Source organism: Trachypithecus francoisi, unplaced genomic scaffold, assembly GCF_009764315.1.
Source record: "Trachypithecus francoisi isolate TF-2019V2 unplaced genomic scaffold, Tfra_2.0 Lachesis_group12, whole genome shotgun sequence".
Taxonomy (NCBI): domain Eukaryota; kingdom Metazoa; phylum Chordata; class Mammalia; order Primates; family Cercopithecidae; genus Trachypithecus; species Trachypithecus francoisi.
In genome coordinates, this window is record NW_022681457.1 from 47,871,237 (window position 1) to 47,898,128 (window position 26,892).

General features: G+C 37.3%; 1 protein-coding gene across 1 annotated transcript in view; it reads right to left on the reverse strand.

Annotated features, from left to right (window-relative positions):
• Positions 1-26,892, reverse strand: part of COL24A1 (collagen type XXIV alpha 1 chain) — a 388,650-nt gene that overhangs the window by 158,308 nt on the left and 203,450 nt on the right. The window contains exons 25-26 of the mRNA XM_033225467.1: positions 2,647-2,700; positions 1,266-1,319 (exon numbers count right to left, since the gene is read on the reverse strand). Of these exons, the coding sequence (XP_033081358.1) occupies positions 1,266-1,319; positions 2,647-2,700 (108 nt within the window). The remainder of the gene's footprint in view (positions 1-1,265; positions 1,320-2,646; positions 2,701-26,892) is intronic.

The window sequence follows — 26,892 nt, forward strand, 5'->3', positions numbered from 1 at the left end:
AAGTAAAATACTTATTACTTTAAATTATTTTCATTGAAGACAAACCAGTAAATTATAAACAATAATAAAAAGGGATAATTTGACACAATGTTTCTTTTCTAACCAAGATATGAAAGGCCACAGTAAATGTTCTGCAGACAGACCATAGAAATAAAAAATATATTTTTATGTAGTTTTTTTTACATAGGAACTATATATTCCATTTATTAGAAGGTTTTTGCCTAGACAAGAAAATTGCTAGCCAGAATCACATACTACAGCCTATTTATAAGAGAACATTCATTTCATTTTTCTGAAGATCATGTTATCTTATCCATAGATATATGTTATGTTATATAGGTTATGAAACTATATCCTTTTCAGAGAGGTCCAGGAGCTCTCTAATTAAGGAATGTAAATATGTACAAATATTCTAGCATTTTGAACTTTAGAAGGACCACACACTTTATGATATTAACACTGATTCAGAAAATGCCTTAGGAGGTAATGATTCTTGAAGTTGATTAGTCTTATAGGCATGCTAAATTTCCTAGCTGACAGCAACTGGAAATAGCATAGCTAAAACAATAACAACTTACAGGACTTTTCTGATAATATAGAAGTTAGTTAAAATCAATTTGTGGACAGTATTATGTGCCACCAGATCCATCACAAGGTATTTTCTGTATGGAAGATCCTTTTATTGATAATAATCATTCAGTCTAGTTCCTACCATACTTAGAAAACTATTTAGTAAGTTAAAAAGATGCAACTCAGATATCAAATTTGTCAACCATTTCCTATATTAAAAATGTAAGAGAATAAGATGAATTCTGGATTCTGAGCTCTCATATGCCAAAAAAACTACATCATGACCACAAACCCATGGAAGAATGGCAATGATGATATGCATCATATCAACTACAAGCTGTAGAAGAATAAGTAGAATTCTAATTTTGAAAGGTGAAAGATTTATACAATCCGAAGAGAAACCAGAGTATGCAGAATTCTAATTGAATTTTCTTCTTCATCCATTTTAGCAAATTGTGGTGGTTAAATTCCTCTCCTAAAACTAGAATAATTTGACTAAGCCATCTCATTTACATGCTTTTAAGTACCTTAGTATCACATAGCATTCTGGGAGATAAACCATTTAAAAATAAAATTCTATGGGAAATTTAACATTTTTTACTAAGTCAAATTCCAACCCAGGCAATTCCATCTCTGGAATGCCTTACTTTTATTACGTTCTTTGGAAACATATTTTTCAATCACTGAGCTCTTACCATAACACCCTTTTTCCCCTGGGGACCTAGTGGGCCTGGACTTCCACGTTCTCCCTTTTAAGAGAACAAAGGAAAAAAGTAACATAGAGATTAGTCATGACTGAGCTAAGCCTAGAAAGAAAAACTATCAGCCAGAATCATGTCTTACATGCACACCTCATTCTTATTTCCAATAATTTTTAAATTTACAAATTTGGCACTTTTATCTTAAAATGGTTAGACTTTTCATAAAATTATCTTAAGATTTTTTTGGAGAAAAATATTAAAGGCCTTGTTAAAATGAAGAAAATAGAAATTATGGATAAACAAGACCTAAAAGTGAGCATGTATCATACGTTAAATTTTTGTAAGAAATGCTTACTATTTTATGAGACATACGAAATACGAGAATAGTAAAAGTATCAAAGCATATTAAAATTTAACAAATAAGTGTAACCATTTAAGAAAACCTTATTTTATAGTCTGCCTACCACAATTAAGTGCCATAAGAAATAATTCTGGAAGATCATGTCATAGCAGCTTAAAAAGACCAAACTGATTTACATTAAAATTCTCAAGAGTATCAAAATTTTAGCATAGAAGATTTAACTCAGCACAGAAATAACTCAGTGAAAAAAAATTATAACGCTAATTTTTTAACTGCACTCATATTTTGTTACATTGTTAGTAAAAAAATCAATAAATACATATTATGTAGTACTTAAGTAATTGAGAATGTAGTACATGAGAGTTAGAAGAGATATTTAAAAAACTTAACTTAGATTCTACCCTCAGTAACTGCAGACATGATATTAACAGAGATGAAACAACCAGAGAGTAAGTACATTTTAGACTAAGTGGTACTATTCTAAGTCCAGGAAGTGAAGAAATTAGGAAGGATGAGAGGAGTCTGTGGACTTCACAGAGGAGATGGGAATTCAGCTGAGTCCAACAGTTTGGTTTTGAAAAAGCAGAGGGAAGAAGAGAGGATATTTTAGTTCAAGAAAATAGTAAGAATGGGAATAGGAATAAGAACCAAGCACAAGATGGGGAGAGAGAAAGGTAAAATGGTAACTTATTCTTCTTTTTCAAAAACTGCTTTCTCTCAAGCCTCTCATAGAAGGCTTGCTCTCACGAAGTCGATTTAGATAATATTTTCTAGTCAGAAATCTAGACTGTTCCATCTTTTCTCTTCAGATCACATCTTTATAATCAAAAGGGTGCTCTGCCCTGTAAACATTAGAAACCTATGTGCTATCAGCTATATTTCAATATATTTAAGAGATTCAGTAAAGGTAAAGTTATAAGTGATTTCTAATTCACATAAAAGATCATATGAAAGTCTGTCCTTTGTGTTTAGCCTAGAATTCGTCCTATAAAACAACACAATTTAAAAAATTACCTTTTCGCCAATGCTTCCAGTCGTCCCAACTTCTCCAGGTAAGCCAACAGGTCCCTTTTAGGAAAAAAAAAAAAACAGTAAATACACACATATTGCATTGCTATTGTAGTACCTGGGTCTTAAATCACCTGTAATCACTATGTTTCTTTCTAACTTATCCTAAATGTTATCTTAGAGTAAAATTCCTCCCTGTATAGCTATGCAGTCTGTGACTTCATATCAGAATTAATTTATTCAGTCAATCAACAGAAACATATCCGTGCCTAAAATATAACAGGCACAATGCTAGGAGGCAATGAGTTTCAAATCCACAGTTGCTGTCCCTGTGGAACTGACAGTCTACTAGATTTTATAAAACCCCTGAAGTTTTCATCCCTGTTTGATGTAGATATACTAGTTTAAGAAATCATTGCTGCAACTACCTTCTTTGAAAACCCCTCAATATACAAGGGGACAGAACATGGCTATCATTCATTCATCCTCTCAAGAAATATTTGGTGCCTACTCTGTGCCAGGCACTGTGATGGTGGCTAAGATTTCATTAGTGAGGAAGACAAATCTAGGCCCTGCCCTTATGAGGCAAAACGTCTTGTGACAGGGAGACAAAAGCAGCTAAATTAAAAGTTAAGTAATAATAAATTCTGACATAAGCTCATAAAGGAAACAATAATATTGCTGAAGAGGAGAATAAAAGAGAAGACCTATTCTAGCACAGATGGTCAGGGAAGACTGAGGCCTGACATTTAATATGAAATCTGAATAATAATAAGAGGCCAGCCAGCCAAACAAAGAAGGGAGGAAGAATATTCTAGGTAGAGTAAATAGCTTGAGTAAAGAATGAATTTGATTTGCTAGAAGAAGTTAAAGAAGGTAATCAGTTACACCACTTTAGAGTGAACACGTCTCAGGGTTTTTCTATGTTTGTCTTTACGGATTCTTAATTATTTCTCCTTCAAACGGTATAGAAAGCAAAATGAGTAACATAGAACAAGCTTGACAAGAACATAATCTCTTTCCTGACTGTCTTAAATCATAAGCAGTTACTTTCTGCTTTTATTTAAAGACACCTAATCATTTTTTTTCAATAGCTACCATACAAAGACTTTGCTTAGATTCTCATACAATAATATATATTAGCACACAGAAAGCACTGACTCACGAAAAATGGCTTGTCGTTTATCTAGTGCATTCAGCATCATTTTACCCTTACAGATATCTATCTATCTATCTATCTATCTATCTATCTATCTATCTATCCATCCATCTATCTAATGATCCCAAGTACAATAATATATATTAAGTGTTTTCTATGTGCCCGATTTAATCTTCGCAACCACCACACACAGTAGCATTATTATGATTCCCCTTTGACAGATGAGGCAGATGAATTAAGCAGTTTGCTGAGGCAGATGAGGTTAAATGGTATGGATGAGTTTAAGTGGCTATTGAGCACTTGAAATGTGGCTAGTGCAAATTGACACATACTGTAAATGTAAAAGACACCAGATTTTGAAGACTTATCATAGAAATAATGCAACATAGCTAACTAATGATTGCTTACATCAATTACATATTAAAATAATAATGATTTATTAGTGTAAATGAAATATTACTAAAATCAGTTCACCTCTTTTTATCTTTTTTAATGTGGCTACTAGAAAATTTAAAATTATATATGTGGCTAACAATTTTGACTTGCTTTGTATGTCTATTGGACAGCACTGATGTATACTCTTAGGCACTATGCTAGTATTATTGCTTAAATCTAGTTGGAAGTGATTTAATAATTTGTTTCTGTGGTTTTTAAGTGTAAGAGACTGAACACTTTCATTCTGAGACAATCTGTGATCAATGTTCATGCCCATGGAATTCACTGGTCTCGCTGTGTTCTCCACCATTCTGAGACAGCTGGTTTGATAAAATGGTGAAATGACATTTTTAAGACTCAGTTCCAAGGCCAGCTAGGTGACAATACCTTGCAGGGCTGGGGCAAGGCTTTCCAGAAGGCTGTATATGCTCTGAATCAGTGTCCAATATATGGTGCTGTTTCTCCTATAATTAGGATTTTGGGGGCCAGGAATCAAGGGGTGGAAATGGGAATGGTACTACTCACTATTACCCCTAGTCATCCACTAGAACATTTTTTGTTTCTGCTCATGCTCTGCTGGACTAGAGGTGTGTTCCAGAAGGAGGAATGCTTCCACCAGGACACACAACAATGATTCACTGAACTAGAAGTTAAGACTGCCATCCAGCCACTTTGGGTTTCTTATGCTCTTGAATCAACAGGCAAAGGAGGGAGTTACTGTGTTGGCTATGTTGCTTGATTCTGCCTCCCACAGGGAAACTGGACTACTACTTCACAATGGAGGTAAGGGAGAGTATGAATAAAATACAGGAGATCCCTTAGGGTACTTCTTAATATCACCAAGCTCTGTGATTAAGGTCAATGGAAAATTCGAACAACCCAGTTCAGGCCGGACTACCAGTGGCCTAAATTCTTCAGGAATGAAGGTTTGGGTCACCCCATGTCTTAGTCCATTCAGGCTACTGTAACAAAAATACTGCAGGCTGGGTGACTTTAACAACAAACATTGATTTCCCACAGTGTTGGAGGCTTAGAAGTCTAAGATCAATGTACCAGTAGATTCAGTGTCTGGTGAGGGCCTGTTTCCTGGTTCATAGATGGCAGAGCCCTCATGACCTAATCATCTCCCAAAGTCTACACCTCTTCATACCTCACATTGGTCATTAGAATTTCAACATATGAATTTTGCAGAGGATAAAAACATTCAGTTCATAATACCCCACCAGGTACAGATCCCAACTAGCTGAGGTGCTTGCTTATGGCAAAGGAAATAAAGAATGGGTAGTGGAGAAGGTAGTTTTAAATATCAACTATGGCCATGTGACCAGTTACAGAAATGAAGACTGTAATTGTCGTATTTCATCGTTATTTTGTCGTGAATATGTGTGTGTGTGTGTGTATATGTGTGTGCGCGCGTGCTCAGTGATTATCTTTGGTTCTTTTCTTCTCATTTCTTTTTTTCTTTTCTTTCTTTCTTTCTTTCTTTCTTTTTTTTTTTTGAGACAGAGTCTCGCTCTGTCACCCAGGCTGGAGTGCAATGGCGCGATCCTGGCTCACAGCAACCTCCGTCTCCTGGTTTCAAGCGATTCTCCTGTCTCCAAGCGATTCTCCTGCCTCAGCCTCCTGAATGGCTGGGATTACAGGCGTGCACCACCATGCCCAACTAAATTTTGTATTTTCAGTAGATACAAGGTTTCACCATTTTGGACAGGCTGGTCTTGAACTCTTGACCTCAAGTGATCTGCCCACCTCAGCCTCCCAAAGTATTGGAATTACAGGTGTAAGCCACCGTTCCTGGCCTCTCATTTCTTTATCACATAACATAAGATGTATTGACCTTATAACATAGTATCTAGGTATGGTTAATTTTACATCACAGTATTTAAGTTACAGGTTATAAAGGAGAAGAGTAAACGTCACTCAAGGACTTTACATCCTCTTTCGGAAAAGAGGTTAGTGAGTGTTTGGTTACATGCGGGATAACAATACCATGTTAGGCAAATTATGATCTTGTTATTGTCTTTATTTGAAAGTTAAATATGGTTTAAAGAGAAGCATTTGGGGGTCAACTTGACAATAGGGAGGGCTGTCAGGATTAATTTTATGTGTTGAGGTCACTGGGTCACGGAGTGCTCAGATATTTGGCTAAACACTATTCCTGAGTGTGTGTTGTTTCTAGGTGAGATTAGCATTTAAATAGGTAAACTGACTAAAGCAGATTGCCTTCCCCAATGTGGGCAGGCATTGTCCAATCTGTTGAGGATCTGAATAAAACAAAAAGGCAAAGGAGAGGAAACTTTTCTCTCCGTCTGACTGCTTAAGCTGGAACATCCGTCTTCTCCTGTCTTTGAACTAGAACAGCATTGGCTCCTAGTTCTCAAGCCTTTGGACTTGGAATAGAATTTAAATAATCAGTGCTCTAGGTCTCAGGCCTGTGGACTCTGATAGAACCTGTACTGTCAGTTCTTCTGGTTCTCAGGCCTTTGAACTTGGACTGGAACTATAGTGGATTTCTAGGATCTCCTGTTCGCAGATGGAAGATTGTGGGAATTTTTTTTTTTTTAGCCCCCACAATCATATTATCCAATTCTTTATAATAAATCAGTCTATCTATATCTATATCTCGTTGGTTCTGTTTCTCTGGAAAACCCTAACTAATACTGTCAATCAAATCTGAGTAGGAAAAATGAAATAGAGCTATCTGTTGTGAGACAGTAAAAAAAATGACAGAAACTAAACACAAACTAGTGAAACTATTGGGAAAAAAATCATTTTTCTTTTTCTTTTTCTTTTTTTATGAGACAGAGTCTTGCTCTGTCGCCTGGGCTAGAGTGCAGTGGTATGATCTTGGTTCACTGCAACTTCAGCCTCCTGGGTTCATGCAATTCTCCTGCCTCAGCCTCCTGAGTAGCTGGTACTATAGGCACATGTCACCATGCCTGCCTAATTTTTTTTTGTTTTTGTTTTTGGCAGAGATGGAGTTTCACCATGTCAGCCAGGCTGGTCTCGAACTCTAGACTTCAAGTGATCCACCTACCTCGGCCTCCCGAAGTGATAAATCCTTTTTCTAAGACATATGATCTAGGGGAGTGAATGGAGTAGGCTTGTTTAGCTTATCCCATGTGCACCAGAACAATATCACCTACAAATGTATTCTTCTTAGCCTATAGCATTTACTAAACTGAACTAGGTAAAAACATTTAAAAATCTGGAGATTTTACATATAAATACTTTATATATAAAGATTTAGAAAATTATTAGCTTCAGATGACCTAGTAAATGTAGAGAAACATTCTCAAAGGCAAATATTGGATAGAACTATGTAACTGTTGTAGTGCTGAGATCCAGATGCACTCTTTACTTCACTATTCCCTATTGTCTCTTATACATGGCCCATTTTACTTACTTATACTATTGCCTGGTCCCAATAGGGCATCTGAGTTTTTTACTTCATGTAAGTATTAAAAGGTGCAGTCAGTCAAAAGGGCATAATTGGAAGACTAAGGTTCTCACTAAAAAGTAGGTAGTTCACAGGGTTCCAGCTATGTCCATGGGTTATCTTTAATAAAGCTTAAAGTTGGCGAACATAAATTAAAAATAGTTTCCTTGCAGCCTAGGCAACATAGGGAGACAACATCTCTAAAAATAATCTACACATAGTAATAATAAAATTAGCTGGGTGGGGCAACACGTTCCTGTAGTCCCAGCTACTCACAAAGCTGAGGTGGGAGGATTGCTTGGACTCAGGAGGTCAAGGTTGCAGTAAGCCTGGGTGACAGAGCAAGACCCTGTCTCCAAAATACATAAAAAGAAAAATGTACTATTTCAGTACCTTAAAAAGTCTAACCAAAACATATGTAAAATCTGATAATACCACAAGTGTTGGCTAGAATGTAAGGAAAGAAGAATTCGTGCATATATAGCAGGAAATAGCAGAAAATAGTATAAATTGGTACAATCACTTTGGAGAACAATTTATTATATATAGTAAAATTGAAGATGCACCTAACCTACAACTTAGCACTTCTAGTTGTTGACATGGAATTCTACTTTCACACGTATGTACTAGGAGACATATAGAAAGACGTTCATTGCTGTATTATTTAAATACAAAAGTAGAATCATCAGCATTATTAGTATGGACACAGATAAACTAAAATGCAGTCATACAATAAAAAAAACTCTTGAATGACCAATACTGAGAAATAAACAAAAAACCTCAACACCAGCTAAAATTAATAGACCAGATCTATATGTATCAATGTGGATAAACATTTTAGGAATATAATGTTGAGTGAGAAAACTGCATAAATCCTTTTCAAAAGGATTAAACACATCACTATGTGTTTTGTGCAAAATTTTAAAATGCATACAATAATAATCTAATTTCTTACTGGCATAAGACACATGGAAATTATATATACAACTTCAGGATAAGGGCTAATGTCTGTATGTAGACTGGTGGCTCATTATTTTTTCACTTTGAATTTCCCTGAAAACTAGTTTCTCTGAGTCTGAACTTCTCTTCATTTACGTGTTCACGTTTTGGACTTTTTCTGTGTGATTCTTATCCATGTCCTTTGCTCAATTTATTTTTTCCCATTAAGATTTCCCATATTTTCTTGATGATTTTCAGGAATTTTTGTATTTTTAAAGTATAAGCTTCTTATTGTTTTTTAAATATAAAAGTTTTTAATATACAATTTTATTTTATTTATTTGTTTATTTTATTTTGAGACGGAGTCTTGCTCTGTCATCTAGGCTGGAGTGTAGTGGCATGATCTCGGCTCACTGTAACCTTTGCCTCTCAGTTCAGCTTGATCCTGCCACCTCAGCCTCCAACCTCAACCTCCTGAGTAGCTGGGACTACAGGCGTGCACCACGATGCCCAGCTAATTTTTTTGTAGTTTTTAGTAGAGATGGGGTTTCACCATGTTGGCCAAGCTGGTCTCTAACTCCCGACCTCAGGTGATCTGCCTGCCTTGGCCTTCCAAAGTGCCTTGGCCTTCCAAAGTGCTGGGATTACAGGCATGAGCCACCATGACTGAACCTTATTGGTTTTAGATGTTCTAAGTTCCTTCTTGTGATCAATCACCTGTGAAATTATTTTTGGTATCTTTAATTGACAAGAAGTCCTTAATTTTTATGTAGCCATATCCAGTGCTTTTTTTTTTTTTTTTGCCTTATGATTTGTATTTTCTGGATCTTGTTTAAGAAGGCTTTCCTTATTTCTACGTCATTAAAGAACGGGCATTCTTTGCTATTCTTTGCTATTGGTGTTAACTTTTCTATTTAAGTCTTTAATCCATCTGGAGTTCATTTTTCACATGGTATAAGATAGGGATCCAGTTTTATTTTTTTGCATACAGGGACACAGTTTTCCAAATACTATATATTCAATACTATTTCTTACCCACCCATTGGTTTATGGTGCCATTCTTATCTCATACATGGCTTATTTCTAAGCTTTCTATTCTTACTGATGATTTGTCTGTTTGTCTCCCTTTGCAAATTTCTCTCATTCCATTTTTCTAACGTTTTTCAGCTGTCTCTACTACAGACTGAAAATCAGTATGCCAACAAAGGTTTATATCAGTGGTAAGGGATCTGAACATAAAGGCTTTAAACTGTTCAGTCTTTAAGTCTATATTACTCTTTGAAACGGTCTACACACTTGGAAATAATAGGTGAATTAGACAAAGACATTCAAAGCTGAGGTCTGCCAAATTTCATGAAATCTAAAATATTATGGATTGTAAGATACACCAATATTTTTAAAATCTCTGAATAGAGAAAAAAGTCTCCCAAGCAACTGTAATTTACCACTGATCGTGAGAAATATCTCAATTTTTAAAACGTTAAAATGTGAAAAGAAAAAATGATATGGTAGATTGTTTTACTGTTCAAAACATTCACTGCTCCTTTCTGTGGAAGGATTATATCTCCTTATGCTACCGATGTCAGACTTGGCCATATAATTTGGAGTGCCCCTTACCATGGGAGGAATATACCCCTGCATCCTATTAATGCCATTCTTCTCTATGTAACATGTAACTTCAAATAAATAGAAAGTGAACGTGACATGTGCTATTTTTTTTAAAGTCAGTTTCTTTTTTCCTTTCGCCATGAGACTAAACATGTTCCACACAGGCACTGACCCTTAAGCCTGAGTCTCCGAATGCAGATGACATGTAACAGGGTCACAACCAACCCACAGTGTACAGAATGCAAGTAAGAAATAAACTTTTATTATTGTAAACCACTAATATATTCAGGCTGTTTCTTTCTGCAGCATATTTTAGCCTAAACTGACTGATGCAATATGCCCTTTTAAACTGGTATGACATGGCAGTTATTAACAGGAGAAGCATGTGGTTTTCTCCACTTTTATCCCAAGTGCTAATGACCCTAAGAGGTAGGTGGAGCCACAAGAAAGAGGGAGCCTGGGCCAGGCATGGTGGCCCATGCCTATAATCCCAGCACTTTGGGAGGTTAAGGCAGGAGGATTGCTTGAAGCCAGGAGTTCAAGACCAGCCTGGGAAACAAAGTGAGACCCTGTCTCTACAAAAAAAGAAAAATTAAAAATTAGCTAGGCGTGGTGGCCTGTGTCTGTAGTCCCAGCTACTCAGAGGGCTAGGATGGGAGGCTTGAGCCCTGGAGTTGGAGGCTGCAGTGGAGCTATGATTGCATCACTGCACTCCAGCTTGGGTGACTCAGTGAGACCCTGTCTCTTAAAAAAATAAAAACAACCACCACCACCACCATCAAGAGAGAGCACCTGGTTTTCTTAATCAACTTGTAGGGGAGAGTTACTTAGGAACACCTTCACCAGACAATTAACATGGGCAAAAATAACTTTCTGTTGTGTTAAATCAACAAAAAATATTTAGGTTTATTTGTTATGGCAGTTGGTGTTATCCTAAAATACAGTGAATTCAAGTATTAACATAAAATTGAAAACCTTTGAAATCTAGCTCAATTGGTTTATTCAAAAGTTAATCTCACAGAAAGTGCACAATTTCCAGCTTAATACAGTTGCAAATCAATTTCTTCAACAAATGCAAAATGAGCTGAAGAAAATAAAATTAAGCATATTTATTTGTTCATGTAACAGATCCTGTGCTAAGATTTAGCTGGAGAGGATATAAAGACAAGTAAAATATACTAAGGAGTTCAAAATCCAGTAAATTGGAATAAGGTAAATGTATATTTTCTATATGCTAATAGAAGAAAAAGTAAAATATATCTAACACAGAGGCAGAAGAGATTATATCTGGTTGAAAACATAAGAAAGGACTTTACAGAGAAGGCAGTGTCTCAGGTATGGTTACATGTTGACATGATGAAATGGTGTAAGTGTATTCAAAGTAGAGGGAATGTTTTGAGCTAAAGATGGGAGGAAGCAAATGATAAAACATTTGCAAACACAAAGTTAATCCACATTGTCTGGGATACAGAATATGTGTAGGGGAATAGGCTGGGATAGATATATTGGTTATATACTGAAGAGGGCTTTGAATACCAAGTGAGAAATTTGTGTTTGTGGTATCTGCAGAAGAATGTGTGCTTGTAGAAGAATCATTATTGGTTTTCAGTAAAGGAGGAATGTAATCATATCTAGACTTGAATGGGTGGTAATTTAACATCACTGTGTTTAATGTGTACAAATGGGAAAAACAGAAAATAGGAAATAGGACAAACAGAAATCATTATAATAGTCCAGATTAAATGTAATGACTGGTATGAAGACAATGATATCATCATTAAAAGAAACAGTTAGCTCACGAGAAAAGCCACTGTTAGAGGAAAGGTGACGAAGTAAGCCAACAGACAGTTGTGCTCTTAAAAAGTCTATCTTGAAATACTGATTTGTGTCTCCATAGAACAATCAATTGTTGAAATCATAAGAATGATGTAGTATGTACACTGATGATAAAACAGGAACAAGAAGAGAATCTAATAAAGATTCACTGGAGGCAAGCAGTAGAAAAAATTAAAAAAAGGAGTCACAAAAGAAAGAGTCAAATAGTCGTGTTCCAAGATGGCCAAATAGTAATAGCTCTGGTCTGCAGCTCTCAGCATGATCTGCATTTCCAACTGAGGTACCTGGTTCATCTCAATGCGACTGGTTGGACAGTGGGTCAGTGGGTGCAGCCCACAGAGGGTGAGTCAAAGCAGGGTGGGGCATTGCCTTACATGGGAAGTGCAAGGGGTTGGGGAATTTCCCTTTCCTAGCCAAGGGAAGCCATGACAGAATGCACCTGGAAAATTGGGACACTCCTGCCCAAATACTGTGCTTTCCCAATGGTCTTAGCAAACGGCACACCAGGAGATTATATCCTGTGCCTGGCTCGGCGGGTCCGTCCCACATCCATGGAGCCTTGCTCACTGCTAAAGCAACAGTCTGAGATTGACCTGCGAGGCAGCAGCCTGGCAGGGGGAGGGGCGTCTGCCATTGCTGAGGCTTGAGTAGGTAAACAAAGTGGCCAAGTGTACAGGCAGGTACCCCTCTGGGATGAAGCTTCCAGAGGAAGGATCAGTCAGCAATATTTGTTGTTCTGCTATATTTGCTTTTCTGTAGCCTCCGCTGGTGACACCCAGGCAAACAGGGTCTGAAGTGGACCTCCAGCAAACTCCAACAGACCTGCAGCTGAGGGACCTGACTCTTAGAAGGAAAACTAACAAACAGAAAGGAATAGCATCAACATTAACAAAAAGGACATCCACACGGAAACCCCACCTGTAGGTCACCATCATCAAAGACCAAAGGTAGATAAAACCATAAAGAGCAGAAAAGTTAAAAATTCTAAAAACCAGAGTACCTCTTCTCCTCCAAAGGATCACAACTCCTTGGCAGCAATTGAACAACTGGACAGAGAATGACTTTGATGAGCTGACAGAAGTAGGCTTCAGAAGGTCGGTAATAACAAACTTCTCCGAGCTAAAGGAGGATGTTCAAACCTATCACAAGGAAGCTAAAAACCTTGAAAAATGATTAGACAAATGGCTAACTAGAATAAACAGTATAGAGAAGACCTTAAATGACCTGATGGAGCTGAAAACCATGGCACGAGAACTACGTGACGTATGCACAAGCTTCAATAGCTGATTTGATCAAGTGGAAGAAAGGGTATCAGTGATTGCAGATCAAATTAATGAAACAAAGCTAGAGGAGAAGTTTAGAGATAAAACAGTAAAAAGAAATGAACAAAGCCTCCAAGAAATATGGGACTATGTGAAAAGCCCAAATCTCCGTTTGATTGGTGTACCTGAAAGTGATGGGGAGAATGGAACCAAGTGGGAAAATACTCTTCAGAGTATTATCCAGGAGGACTTCCCCAACCTAGCAAGGTACGCCAACATTCAAATTCATGAAATACAGAGAACACCACAAAGATACTCCTCGAGAAGAGCAACCCCAAGACACATAATTGTCAGATTCACCAAGGTTGAAACGAAGGAAAAAATGTTAAGGGCAGCCAGAGAGAAAGATCAGGTTACCCACAAAGGGAAGCCCATCAGACTAATAGCGGATCTCTTGGCAGAAACTCTACAAGCCAGAAGAGAGTGGGGGCCAATATTCAACATTCTTAAAGAATTTTCAACCCAGAATTTCATATACAGCCAAACTAAATTTCATAAGTGAAGGAGAAATAAAATCCTTTACAGACAAGCAAATGCTGAGAGATTTTGTCACCACCAGGCCTGCCTTACAACAGCTCCTGAAGGAAGCACTAAACGTGGAAAGGAGTAACTGGTATCAGCCACTGCAAAAACATGCCAAATTGTAAAGACCATTGATGCTAGGAAGAAACTGCATCAACCTAATGGGCAAAAAAACCAGCTAACATCATAATGACAGGATCAAATTCACACATAACAATATTAACCTTAAATGTAAATGGGCTAAATGCTCCAATTAAAAGACATGGACTGGCAAATTGGATAAAGAGTCAAGACCCATCAGTGTGCTGCTGTATTCAGGAGATCCATGTCATGTGCAGAGATACACATAGGCTCAGAATAAGGGGATGGAGGAAGATCTACCAAGCAAATGGAAAACAAACAAACAAACAAAAAGCAGGGATTACAATCCTAGTCTCTGATAAAACAGACTTTAAACCAACAAAGATCAAAAGAGACAAAGAAGGGCATTACACAATGGTAAAGGGATCAATTTAACGAGAAGAGCTGACTATCCTAAATATATATGCAACCAATACAGGAACACCCAGATTCATAAAGCAAGTCCTTAGAGACCTACAAAGAGACTTAGACTCCCACACAATAATAATGGGAGACTTTAACACCTCACTGTCAATATTAGACAGATCAATGAGACAGAGGTTAAAAAGGATATCCAGGACTTCAACTCAGCTCAGCACCAAGTGGACCTAATAGACATCTACAGGAATCTGCACCCCAAATTAACAGAATAGTCATTCTTCTCAGCATCACATTGCACTTATTCCAAAATTGACCACACAGTTGGAAGTAAAGCACTCCTCTGCAAATGTAAAAGAACAGAAATCACAATAAACTGTCTCTCAGACCACACTGAAATCAAATTAGAACTCAGGATTAAGAAACTCACTCAAAACCACACAACTACATGGAGAGTGAACAACCGGCTCCTGAATGACTACTGGGTAAACAACAAAATGAAGGCAGAAATAAAGATGTTCTTTGAAACCAATGAGAACAAAGACACAACGTACCAGAATCTCTGGGACACATTAAAAGCAGTGTGTAGAGGGAAATTTATAGCACTAAATGCCCACAAGAGAAAGCAGGAAAGATCTAAAATGGACACCCTAACATCACAATTGAAAGAACTAGAGAAGCAAGGGCAAACAAGTTCAAAAGCTAGCAGACGGCAAGACATGACTAAGCTCAGAGCAGAACTGAAAGAGACAGTGACACAAAAAACCCTTCAAAAAATCAATGAATCCAGGAGCTGGTTTTTTGAAATGATCAACAAAATTGATAGACCACTAGCAAGACTAATAAAGATGAAAAGAGAGAAGAATCAAACAGATGCAAAAAAAATGATAAAGGAGATATCACCATTGATCCCACAGAAATACAAACTACTATCATATAATACAATAAACACTTCTATGCAAATCAACTAGAAAATCTAGAAGAAATGGATAAATTCCTGGATACATACACCCTCCCAAGACTAAACCAGGAAGAAGTTGAATCTCTGAATAGACCAATAATATGCTCTGAAATTGAGGCAATAATTAATATCCTACCAACCAAAAAAGATCCAGAACCAGATGGATTCACAACCAAATTCTACCAGAGGTACAAGGAGGAGCTGATACCATTCCTTCTGAAACTACTCCAAGCAACAGAAAAAGGGGGACTCCTCCTTAACTAATTTTATGAGGCCAGCATCATCCTGATACCAAAGCCTGGCAGAGATACAACAAAAAAAGAGAATTTTAGACCAATATCCCTGATGAACATCGATGTGAAAATCTTCAATAAAATACTGTCAAACTGAATCCAGCAGCACATCAAAAAGCTTACCCACCATTACCAAGTTGGCTTCATTCCTGGGTTGCAAGGCTGGTTCAACATACACAAATTAATAAACATAATCCATCACATAAAGAGAACCAACAACAAAACCGCATGATTATCTCAATAGATGCAGAAAAGGCCTTTGACAAACTCAACAGCCCTTTATGCTAAAAACTCTCAATAAAGTCGGTATTGATGGGACATATTGCAAAATAATAAGAGCGATTTATGATAAACCCACAGCCAATATCATATTGAATGGGCAAAAACTGGAAGCATTCCATTAGGAAACTGGCACAAGACAGGGATGCCCTCTCTCACCATTCCTATTCAATATAGTGTTGGAAGTTCTGGCCAGGGCAATCAAGCAAGAGAAAGAAATAAAGGATATTTAAGTAGGAAAAGAGGAAGTCAAATTGTCCCCGTTTGCAGATGACATGATAGTATATTCAGAAAACTCCATCATCTCAGCCCCAAATTTCCTTAATCTGATAAGTAACTTCAACAAAGTCTCAGGATACAAAAATCAATGTGCAAAAACCATAAGCATTCCTAAACACCAATAATGAACAAACAGCGAGCCATATCACGAGTAGACTCCCATTCACAATTACTTCAAAGAGAATAAAACACCTAGGAATCCAACTTACAAGGGATGTGAAGGACCTCTTCAAGGAGAACTACAAACTACTGCACAACGAAATAAAAGAGGACACAAACAAATTGAAGAACATTCCATGCTCACGAATAGGAAGAATCAATATCGTGATAATGGCCATACTGCCTAAGGTAATTTACAGATTCAATGCCATCCCCATCAAGCTACCAAAGACTTTCTTCACAGAATTGGAAAAAACTAACTTAAAGTTCATATGGAACCAAAAAAGAGCCCTCACTGCCAAGACAATCCTAAGCAAAAAGAACACAGATGGAGGCATCATGCTACCTGACTTCAAACTATACTACAGGCAACAGTAACCAAAACAGCATGGTACTGGTACCAAAACAGAGATACAGAACAATGGAACAGAACAGAGGCCTCAGAAATAACACCACACATCTACAACCATTTGATCTTTGACAAACCTGACGAAAACAAGAAATGGGGAAAGGATTCCCTATTTAATAAATGGTGCTGGCAAAACTGGCTAGCCATATGTAGAAAGCTGAAACTGGATCCCTTCCTTACATCTTACACAAAAATTAATTCAAGATGGATTAAAGACTTAAATGTCAGACCTAAAACCATAAAAACCCTAGAAGAAAACCTAGGCAATACCATCCAGGCCATAGGCATGGACCTATGACTTCATGACTTAAACACCAAAAGCAATGGTAACAAAAGCCAAAATAGATGAATGGGATCTAATTAAACTAAAGAGCTTCTGCACAGCAAAAGAAACTACCATCAGAGTGAACAGGCAACCTATAGAATAGGAGAAAATTTTTGTAATCTATCCATCTGACAAAGGGCTAATATTCAGATTCTACAAAGAACTTAAACAAATGTACAAGAAAAAATCAAACAACCCCATCAAAATGTGGGCAAAGGAGATGAACAGACACTTCTCAAAAGAAGACATTTATGCAGCCAACAGACACGTGAAAAAATGCTCATCATCACTAGTCATCAGAGAAATGCAAAACAAAACCACAATGAGATACCATCTCACGCCAGTTAGAATGGTGATCATTAAAAAGTCAGGAAACAACAGATGCTGGAGAGGATGTGGAGAAATAGGAATGCTTTTACACTACCGGTGGGAGTATAAACTAGTTCAACCATTGTGGAAGACAGTGTGGCAATTCCTCAAGAATCTAGAACTAGAAATACCATTTGACCCAGCAATCCCATTACTGGGTACATACCCAAAGGATTATAAGTCATGCTACTATAAAGACACATACGCACAAATGTTTATTGCAGCACTATTCACAATAGCCAAAACTTGGAACCAACCCAAATGTCCATCAATGATAGATTGGATTAAGAAAATGTGGCACTTATACACCATGGAATACTATGCAGCCATAAAAAAGGATGAGTTCACGTCCTTTGCAGGGACAGGGATGAAGCTAGAAACCATCATTCTGAGCCAACTATTACAAGGACAGAAAACCAAACACTCATAGGTGGGAACTGAACAATAACACTTGGACACAGGGCGAGGAACATCATACATAGGGGCCTGTCATGGGGTGAGGGGCAGGGGGAGGGATAGCATTAGGAGAAATACCTAATGTAAATGATGAGTTAATGTGTGCAGCAAACCAACATGGCACATGTATATCTATGTAATAAACCTGCATGTTGTGTACATGTACCCTAGAACTTAAAGTGTAATAATAATAATAATAATAAGAGTCAAACAGGAGGACAACCAGGAATGCACAAAGAAAGATACGCAAAATAAATGTTTCAAGAAGAGAGAAATCTGTGTGATGTGGGAAGGTTTAAGAAGGATGAACATTAAGACAAAGTCATAGAATTTGGCAATCACCAGGTTGATGGTAACCTGTACAAACAATTTCAGTAGCTTTTGTGTGTTTGGATATATTTGCCAAAGGGTTAAGAATATGTAGGTGAAGAGAAAATGTAAAAAGCTTGTAGAGTTTAGAAAATTATTTTAAGAAGTTGTCAGTACAAATGAGGAGGCATGAAAACTGCTAAAGGACATGGTTGCAAAATTACTCTATTCAGAATCCAATTTTTGCTGTCAGCCAAATAAAGTTCATTGGCAATAGAAAATGTACCCTTCTGAACAGAAATAAATTGCATTAAAAACTACATTTTTGCTCTGTTTCACAGAATAAATTTTTAAAAATACGTTATTATTATGGCCTAATCTATTATGATTGGTTGGGAACCAACACATTGTGACAGAGAGAAGATGCCGGCAGGATTAATCTTCTCCCAAAGACTATTTCCTAGCTAGCTCCCTACTTCTGAATAGCATCCCTACACTTGGAATGCTCCATGCAGGGAAGGCATGTATTGTGCAAAGCTGCCATATAACCTCTTCCTTCTTAACAGAAGTACTTTCTGAAAGGCAGACTAAGGTGCTGTGACTTGTTCTCATTTTTTTCCATGAAAACTCAAGTATCATATATGCTAGTGAGAATCAGACAAATGCAAGTGAGAATCAAGGGCAAAATTATATTTTCAATTGTAAAGTGGTCAAAGGCAAATTATGTGCATGTGGAAATGGTTATAATTTATTTCTATTCACTGCTATAGCTCCTTAAAATAGAGACATGGGTGACTTCCGGTTTGTTCCTTTCTATTTATTCTTCATTTTAAAACAAATGTTGAAATCTTACATATTACTATTTTAGTTGTCTACTGCTGCAAGGCAAATTACCCCCAAAAGTTAGTGGTTAAAATAATAAACATGTATTATCTCACAGTTTCTGTGAGTCAAAAATTCAAAGGTGGCTTAAATGGGTAGTTCTGGCTGAGGATCTTTCATTAGGTTGCAATCAAGATTTGGCATTGGCTGCAGTCATCTGAAGGCTTGACTGACCAGAAAATCCATTTCCAAGAAAGCTTATTTCCTCAGTCTGTAGACCTGAGGACATAGCAGTTGGCTTTCCCCAGATTAAGTGATGCAAGAAAGAGAGTGAGCAAGGAAGAAGCTGCAGTGCCTTTATGATCTAGCACACACTGACTTCTGCCATATCCTACTCATTAGAAATGCATAACTGAGCCCACCCTGCATTCAAAAAGAGCTAGCATATTTCATATGGAGGAAAAGAAAAGAATTTGTAGATATATTTTCAAACAATTACAATGATTTAAATTCTATTCTTGGCTTGATTTTGTATTAAAACTTTGACTCTTCCCAATAGTTTTCTTTAGTTTCTTGTATGTATTTTTAAGTTATACACTTCTTCGGGAACACTCTAAATTAGTGTTGCTGGAATAATGTACATTTTCCTACAGATGAAATGTATAACATTTCATTCTTATTTCATTAGTTATTGAGAATCTATCATGAATAAGGTACTATAATAGTCAATTTAGACGTCACTAATAACTAAAATAAAAGTAGATAGCCAAAAATGCCAGAAGATGAACTACTATAGAATAGCAGATAAAACAGGAGCGAGCAATCTATGACCCTGAGGGCTGGCTGCCTGTTTTGTGAATAGTTTCACTGGAACACAGCCTTGCCCATTTATTTACTTATTATCTATGCCTATGTCCACATTATGCAGGGAGAACTGAGTTATTTCAACGGAGAACATATGATCCACAAAGCCCAAGTCATTTCTGCTGGATATTTAAAGAAAACACAAAACAGTCATTGAGCCATAGCCAGAATTATTGTCAATATATACCAAGAATTTACATTAAAAATCTTTCAAAACACTGATCCCACATCTAACACACAAAGAAAATACCAAGTGTTTAGCTAGAATACGCTGTGTTTCAAGATCCAGACAACCATATAATAATTGAAAACATTTCACTTTTGGCAAAACAATATATTTCGAAAAATGGTATATAAAAACTTTAAAACTCTCTCCTACTATTTTTTAAAGTAACTATATCCTATTTATTAACTAAACAGTGATTTAAATTAAAATATTTCCTGTTTGAAACCAAAAAATTTTAAAACATTTTTATAAAAGTTCTTAGACTTAGATGAGTCACCAAAGAGAGTATGTAGGCCAAAAACAGGAAAAGGCTAAGAACAATAACATTTAGTGAGCTGGTTCGAAGAAAGAAAACATAAAGTTGACTATGCATAGGAACAAAGTGAACTGTCAATAGGAGAATACTGTCTATTTTTTTCCATAATGTTTCTTCAGACCTTTTCATTGGAGGGTAATTTTACGACTTGACAAGTATGAATGAACCCTTTCTGTTTATTTGTAAATACATCACTGTTTCCAAATAGCTAACCTTTGGATCACTTCACTCCTATTTTCAAATGAAATCTGTAAGCTAAGAATTTATTTATTTGACAGCATGACTTGTAGCAAGTTACTTTAGCTCACTGTGCTTCATCCTGTACCATTTAGGAAGATGTGACTTTAAGTTCATTGGTCTATATGCTCTGTAAAGCAGGGATGATGTCTTGTCTGATACTGTATCCCTTATGCCTACTGCCTGGGATACAGAAGATAATATACGTTGAATGAATGAGTAAACAACTTAGAGCAGTAGTGGTGGAAAAAGAGGTGAGCCACCCACATTCCCGTTTTATGAAATATCTTATTAACCCTGCAATAAGCTCCTTCAAGATTTAGGCCTTAGCAGAGAGGCCTATGTCTAAAGCCTGATTATGGTGGGATATAAAGGTCTGGCCATTTAGGCCCCATGTCTGACTACTCTGATGGTCCAAACAGTTGGTTGGGCTCTTCTTTCCTTCTGGGGGATTGCAGAGAAGACTGAGTGAAGGCCAGGATTTAATAGTCAAAGTGACCAAATTCCAGAGAAGGCTCAACTCTTAACCAAGACAAGTCTGCTCTGCCAAAGTCAGGGTCTTGGTTGGAAAAAAAGTGGGACTCTGATACTTGTGAAAACAGTATCTGGGCAGAGTTCCCTGAAGATTTTGAATTGCTAGTCTCTGAACTCTACCAGCTTACAGAAGTGGCCTACTTCTCATTGTAATCTAGCATTCTCCCCTAACAAAACCTCTCCCCTGTAAGAAAACATAACCCAGTTAGGATTCCCACCACCTCCTCTTCTAGCCATTATGCCAATAACTAGGGTTAAATCACAGCATAACTTGCTGCACCTGATATAGGCAGAAGAGACTATAACTCAAGGGGATAAAAGATCTCATCAGTATATACTGGTAGGAGAAGGGGGCATATATGTGGATCTGATTGCACAGGTATTTGATCAAGAGAACCATAATATAACATAAATATCATAAAATTAGATATGGAAAAGTTTATTAATTTGGGAGTACTTTCCAAGATATAGGAATTAACACTCTGGCAAGGATCCAGGAGATTGCACAAGCTCCTACAGTGGAGTCCAAGCTGTGAGGCAAGCAGTCCTGTACTTTGGGCCACATGACCTGGCAGACCCTACAGTAGTAGAGACATCAATGGTGGAAAAATAAGTTATGCAAAGCCTTCGATAAGCCTTGATGGGAAGATCACAGTGCAGGCTCCTGAGATTTTGTATCAAGTCTGTGCCACCTGCAGCAGAGATTTAAACACATTTTGAAAAATGAATTCCAGCATGCTGAGTTCCATCAGATTCATCAAGTCATAAGGCCAACCAGTTCCAGCGCAATCTGGGATGGAATATGAGCAAGACAGAGGCAAAAGCAGACTGCATAAACAAGTAGTCCATATTCCCAGCCAGTACTTCTTTAGCTGACACCTTTGCTCTCTAGGGGATCACTTATGACCAGTTGTCATAGAAGGATAAAGCCCAAACTTGGTTTATGGACAGTAGGTTTAGTAAGTAGATACAAACTGAAGAGGGATGGCAGGTGCGCTACTGCTTCACCCAGAAGTGCCCTAAAAGGCAGCAAAAGGGAACATCTTCCTAATGAGCAAGTCTCAGGCAGTGTACCAAATCATTCACTTTGTAAGCAAGAGAGGGTGCTTGAGGTTAGAACACATACAGACTAATGGAAATTTTTGAGTGACCTAGCTGGTTGATTAGGCACCTAAAAGGAAGAATATTGTAAGACTGGGGCCAAGAAGATGTGAGAAACAGGAATATGGGAGGGCATACTGGAGTGGGCATGAAGTGTGAAGATCTTTATATCACATGTCAATATTGACCAGAGAGGGTCAAACATGAAACAGTATCTGGAAGTAGACATAATGACTCAGAAAGCTGAAATCAGCAAGCCTTGATCATCAGTCACCTCAGTGCTGGATGATGGATATATGAATGGAATGGGCATGGTAGAAGAGATGGAAGGTATGCATGGGTCTGACATCATAGGTTCCCATTGAACAAGGCTAATATAAATACTGCTTCCACTGAATATCCAAACTGCCAACAACAGAGAACAACATTAAGCCCACAACATGGTGCCATTCTTTGAGAAGCCCAACCAGCTAGTTGGAGACAAGTCCATTCTGGAAAGGCCAAAGATTTATTCTAGCAGAAATGATACATGCTTTGTAAATGGGCTGCTTTCCCCACACTGAGGCCTCAATTAGTACCAGTATTTAGTGGCTTAGAAAGTGTCTAATTTACCATAGGGGATCCCCAAAATATCATGTCAGAGTGGGGGACTCATTGAATGCAAACACAGTGCAGAAGTGGGCCTATGACCATGAGATCTAATTGTCATATTACATCACACCAAGAATTTTCCAATTTGAGAGAGCATTGGAATGGCCTGCTAAAGGTACAAGCTAACGTGCCAGCTAGGAGGTGATACTTTATGAGGATGAGGCACTATCCTACAGGATGAAGTATATACACTGACTCAAAGACATTTATATGGTACTGGGTTTCTAATAGGAAATACTGATGGGTCTGAAACCAAAGTGTGGGAGCAGAATTAATTCCACTTACTATCACTCTCAATGTCCAAGTGTAGGACTCTGTGCTTTCCATTCCCACAAAATGCGAGCTCTGCAGACGTGGAGGTTCTCATCCTCAAAGGCAACACGTTTTCACCAAGTGACACAGTGAGAGTCTCACTGGACTATAAGCTACGGCAATCTCTTCAACACTTAAATTTCCCTGTGTCCACACACCAGCAGGCAAAAATAAGTCACCATCTTGGCACAGTTAATTCACCCTGATCGTCAGAAGAGGGAGAAGATCATTATCACTGAAGTCTTAAAATCAGCTGCAGTGCCAGGAGCTGTAATTTGTACCACTGATTCCTCTTCTAAGTTTCCCTCAGGAAGAGAATTCACTAGAATTCTAGAACAGCATCTCCCTGAAAGGATATGAAGAAGTAGATCCAAGCAGAACAAGGAGTAGACTGTGGTGAACACCAAGATATGCCACCAAAGTACTCCTTCAAGAAAGAACTTGTGTGGCCTAAGCTGTCAGTAGCTTCATGGTTTGCCTTAGTTCCAGAGAGCCTTCTTGACGAAAGGTACATATGGCCTTCCCAGGGTGGCCCATATGCGGTGACTGCTTGGAGTAGACTATAAAAGCCCAGTTACTTAAGCGTAGCATGGGACGACTCAGATAGGTCATAAAGGATTCAGAGGTTCTTATAGGGGTGGTTGAAACTTAGTAGGGTCTGTGTCACAGATTGACTTCTTCCTCTACCCAATCCTGCTTCTTCCCTGCCTCTTTCCACAACTGTTGCTTCCTAATAAATACCCTGTAGCGAAATGCCATTTCAGCAGTTTGCCTCTAGAAAATCCAATGTGTGCTCACAGTTTTTCTCTAACTGTGGACCTCAACCCATTGAGGGCCATAGAAATACTGAAAAGTGTCAGCGAGGTTATATACAGCCACTCAGAGTAGACTAGATACATAAAAGCATACCGACTGTAAATGATCCTCATTCTTGAGAACATTGGAAACAACTAAGATAGAATCTCTTTGTAACTAAAATCTGTGGTTATGGAAAAAAATGGAATTTATACCTTTATTCAATGTTCACTTATGCTTGATGGACACAACAACTATCACACCTAGCAGTGTGGCTCCTAATGTTCACTGTAGCTTCAATGTCTGGATAAGGACTGTTGCTATCCTTAGGAAACACAGAAGGTTTTATCCTGCCTTCCTATAAGGAATAAAGTTGCCCGTTACATACATATGGTTTCTGGGGATTGGCTCCCAAGTCCAAAGTGTAAGAAAATAGCATTTGGTATGTATCCCAAATCAAACCTAACGGAAATTCTCTGAGACAGCATCTGGAGTGAGATACTCATCCCTCCTCCTTCATACTAAGTAATAAATCTTTTCCTGATGATTGGCTGGATAAGAAAACTTTTAGAGCTCACCAAGGACTGAAGACACTTTGACAGCAAAAACTATAGCTTACTGTAAGTTTTTTTTGGAATATTTACCAAAAACTTTATTTAAGTCTATTTCTGTTTCATTATGTGCAGTGTGCTTATATTATGTACTTGGAGAATTTTACTATACCATATCTAGTGCCCAAGGAGTTCAAATAAGCCAGATGAGGAAATGACGTAGCACAGAGATTACCAAATCATATCTGTTACTGAACATAGGATATATACTGCCCTCTTAATTTCTTTTCTGGCATGAAATATTAGTATAAGTAAATAAAAATAATGACTACTCACCTGTGCTATCTACTTACTGAGTCAGTCTTTGAAACTGAGTGTGTGCCTAAAATGTCTTATTAAGGTTTCTAAAAGTTGAAGATAAACTATCTACAAACACTGAGGATGAATTGAAGAAAAAGCAATTTTATATAAATCCTGCATTCATTAACACTTTTAAAAAGTGCCATAAGATATATTCAGTCATTTATTTAGTCAAGAAACATATCTGAGAGCATAATACATACCAGGCATACTAAATAATGTATAATGTTTTATATTATCTATTAAATTTAGAATATAAGATAAGCATTTCATGATTTTGGAGACTCCTGATTAGACAATAGTCTACTTTGGAATCACAGTTCCTCCACTTCAGACATTTGGATACATAAAGTTTTATAAAACTGAATGGTCTATGGTATCCAAATAGGGATTTCAGCTTCTAACATTTCACTAACAACTATTTGACTCTTGGATCAAAAATGTAGTAATAAAATAAAAGTTCAGAACAAAGGTTTGCCCAAGGAAGGTCTGGCAATGATCAAGAGAATATGCCTGGAATGTCGACTCAACAGATGCTTTTACTCTCACACTTACGTTATGGTAAACTCAAGAATAGAAAGGCAACTTGTGCTGTACTCCCTGCACTAAATTTGCCTGGCAATGTTGTTCACATAGCCTGCCCTTCTGAATTAGTCTCTTGGTAATAAATCAAAGGTGATAATGTGAATATCATCCACCTAACTTGGTTGAACTTAGGGTGTTATTAGTTTCAAAAAAAGCAACTTGGATGAAAAATAAGAGGATTTCTCTTGCTATGACACTTGTATTGCAAAACATTTGAATTGCAAGCTCTTTCTAAGACTCTAATAACTAGCAGGAATACTCAGAGAATATATGCTTATATGAAGAATATTATTTTCACGTGCAAATTGTTAAATTAGTCCTATATTTCTTCCATGCAGACCTCACAGGTGTTGTGATTTCTGAGGATTATATTTGAAAACAAAGTCAAAGTAAGAAAATCTACCATCTGATGCCTCCCCACACTGTCAACATTCCCTTCAGCTCAAATCACTCTAACTACGAATGAGGAAAATAACAGCATGGTATGGACGATGAATTCCAACTTAGATCTTCAATTCTGAAGCAAGTCTTTGAACCAATTTGGATTTCACCTTCCTAATCCAAAAAACAAAAAGGATGGGCTAGATAATTCTATTCATACTTTTTAGCTCTAAAATTCTATTATTTTAACAATAAGAGAAATGAAAAGCATCCTGCTATTCAGAGGGTATTTAAAATATTTTGAACAGGTAAGAATGTATGTTTTTTTAAAAATTGGAATACTTTTATTATTTCATAGTAAAGAAGGTGTTTCTAGCATTCTGAATCCTAAGTATCACTTAGAAACTATTTCCTGACATATCTACAGGAAGCAGACTTTGTGACCACTCAGAGCTTACTTTCTTTCATTAATCCGAAAAACTTGTCTAATCTTCTAAACTTGTTTGATCCTCTAAACTCATGTGGGCTCTTTGAGTGTAGGGGCTGTGCTCCATTAATTGATGTTCATCTCAATGCCCATCTCATTGTCTAGCAGCACACTGGGCACATAATAGGTGCTCAGTAAAGATATATAGAGTGATTGCACAGCATAAATTAGATGCTGGTTTCTAAATTAATATACTGAAATTACATAAGTTCCCACAGTGTACTTAAACACAGGAATGTCTTTACTTGTTTAAGTTATGGAAAAATAAAGAAGGAAAAGTAGAGATCATACAGGGAAAAAGATGTTTTCAAGAGTCTGCCTTTCTTCTTTTGAAGTTCTCTACCAGCTAATTAGACTATGGATTTTTGAAATACCATTTGATAGACACATACGACATTTTTAGAGCTCAAGTATAGGATAGCACCTTTGAGAC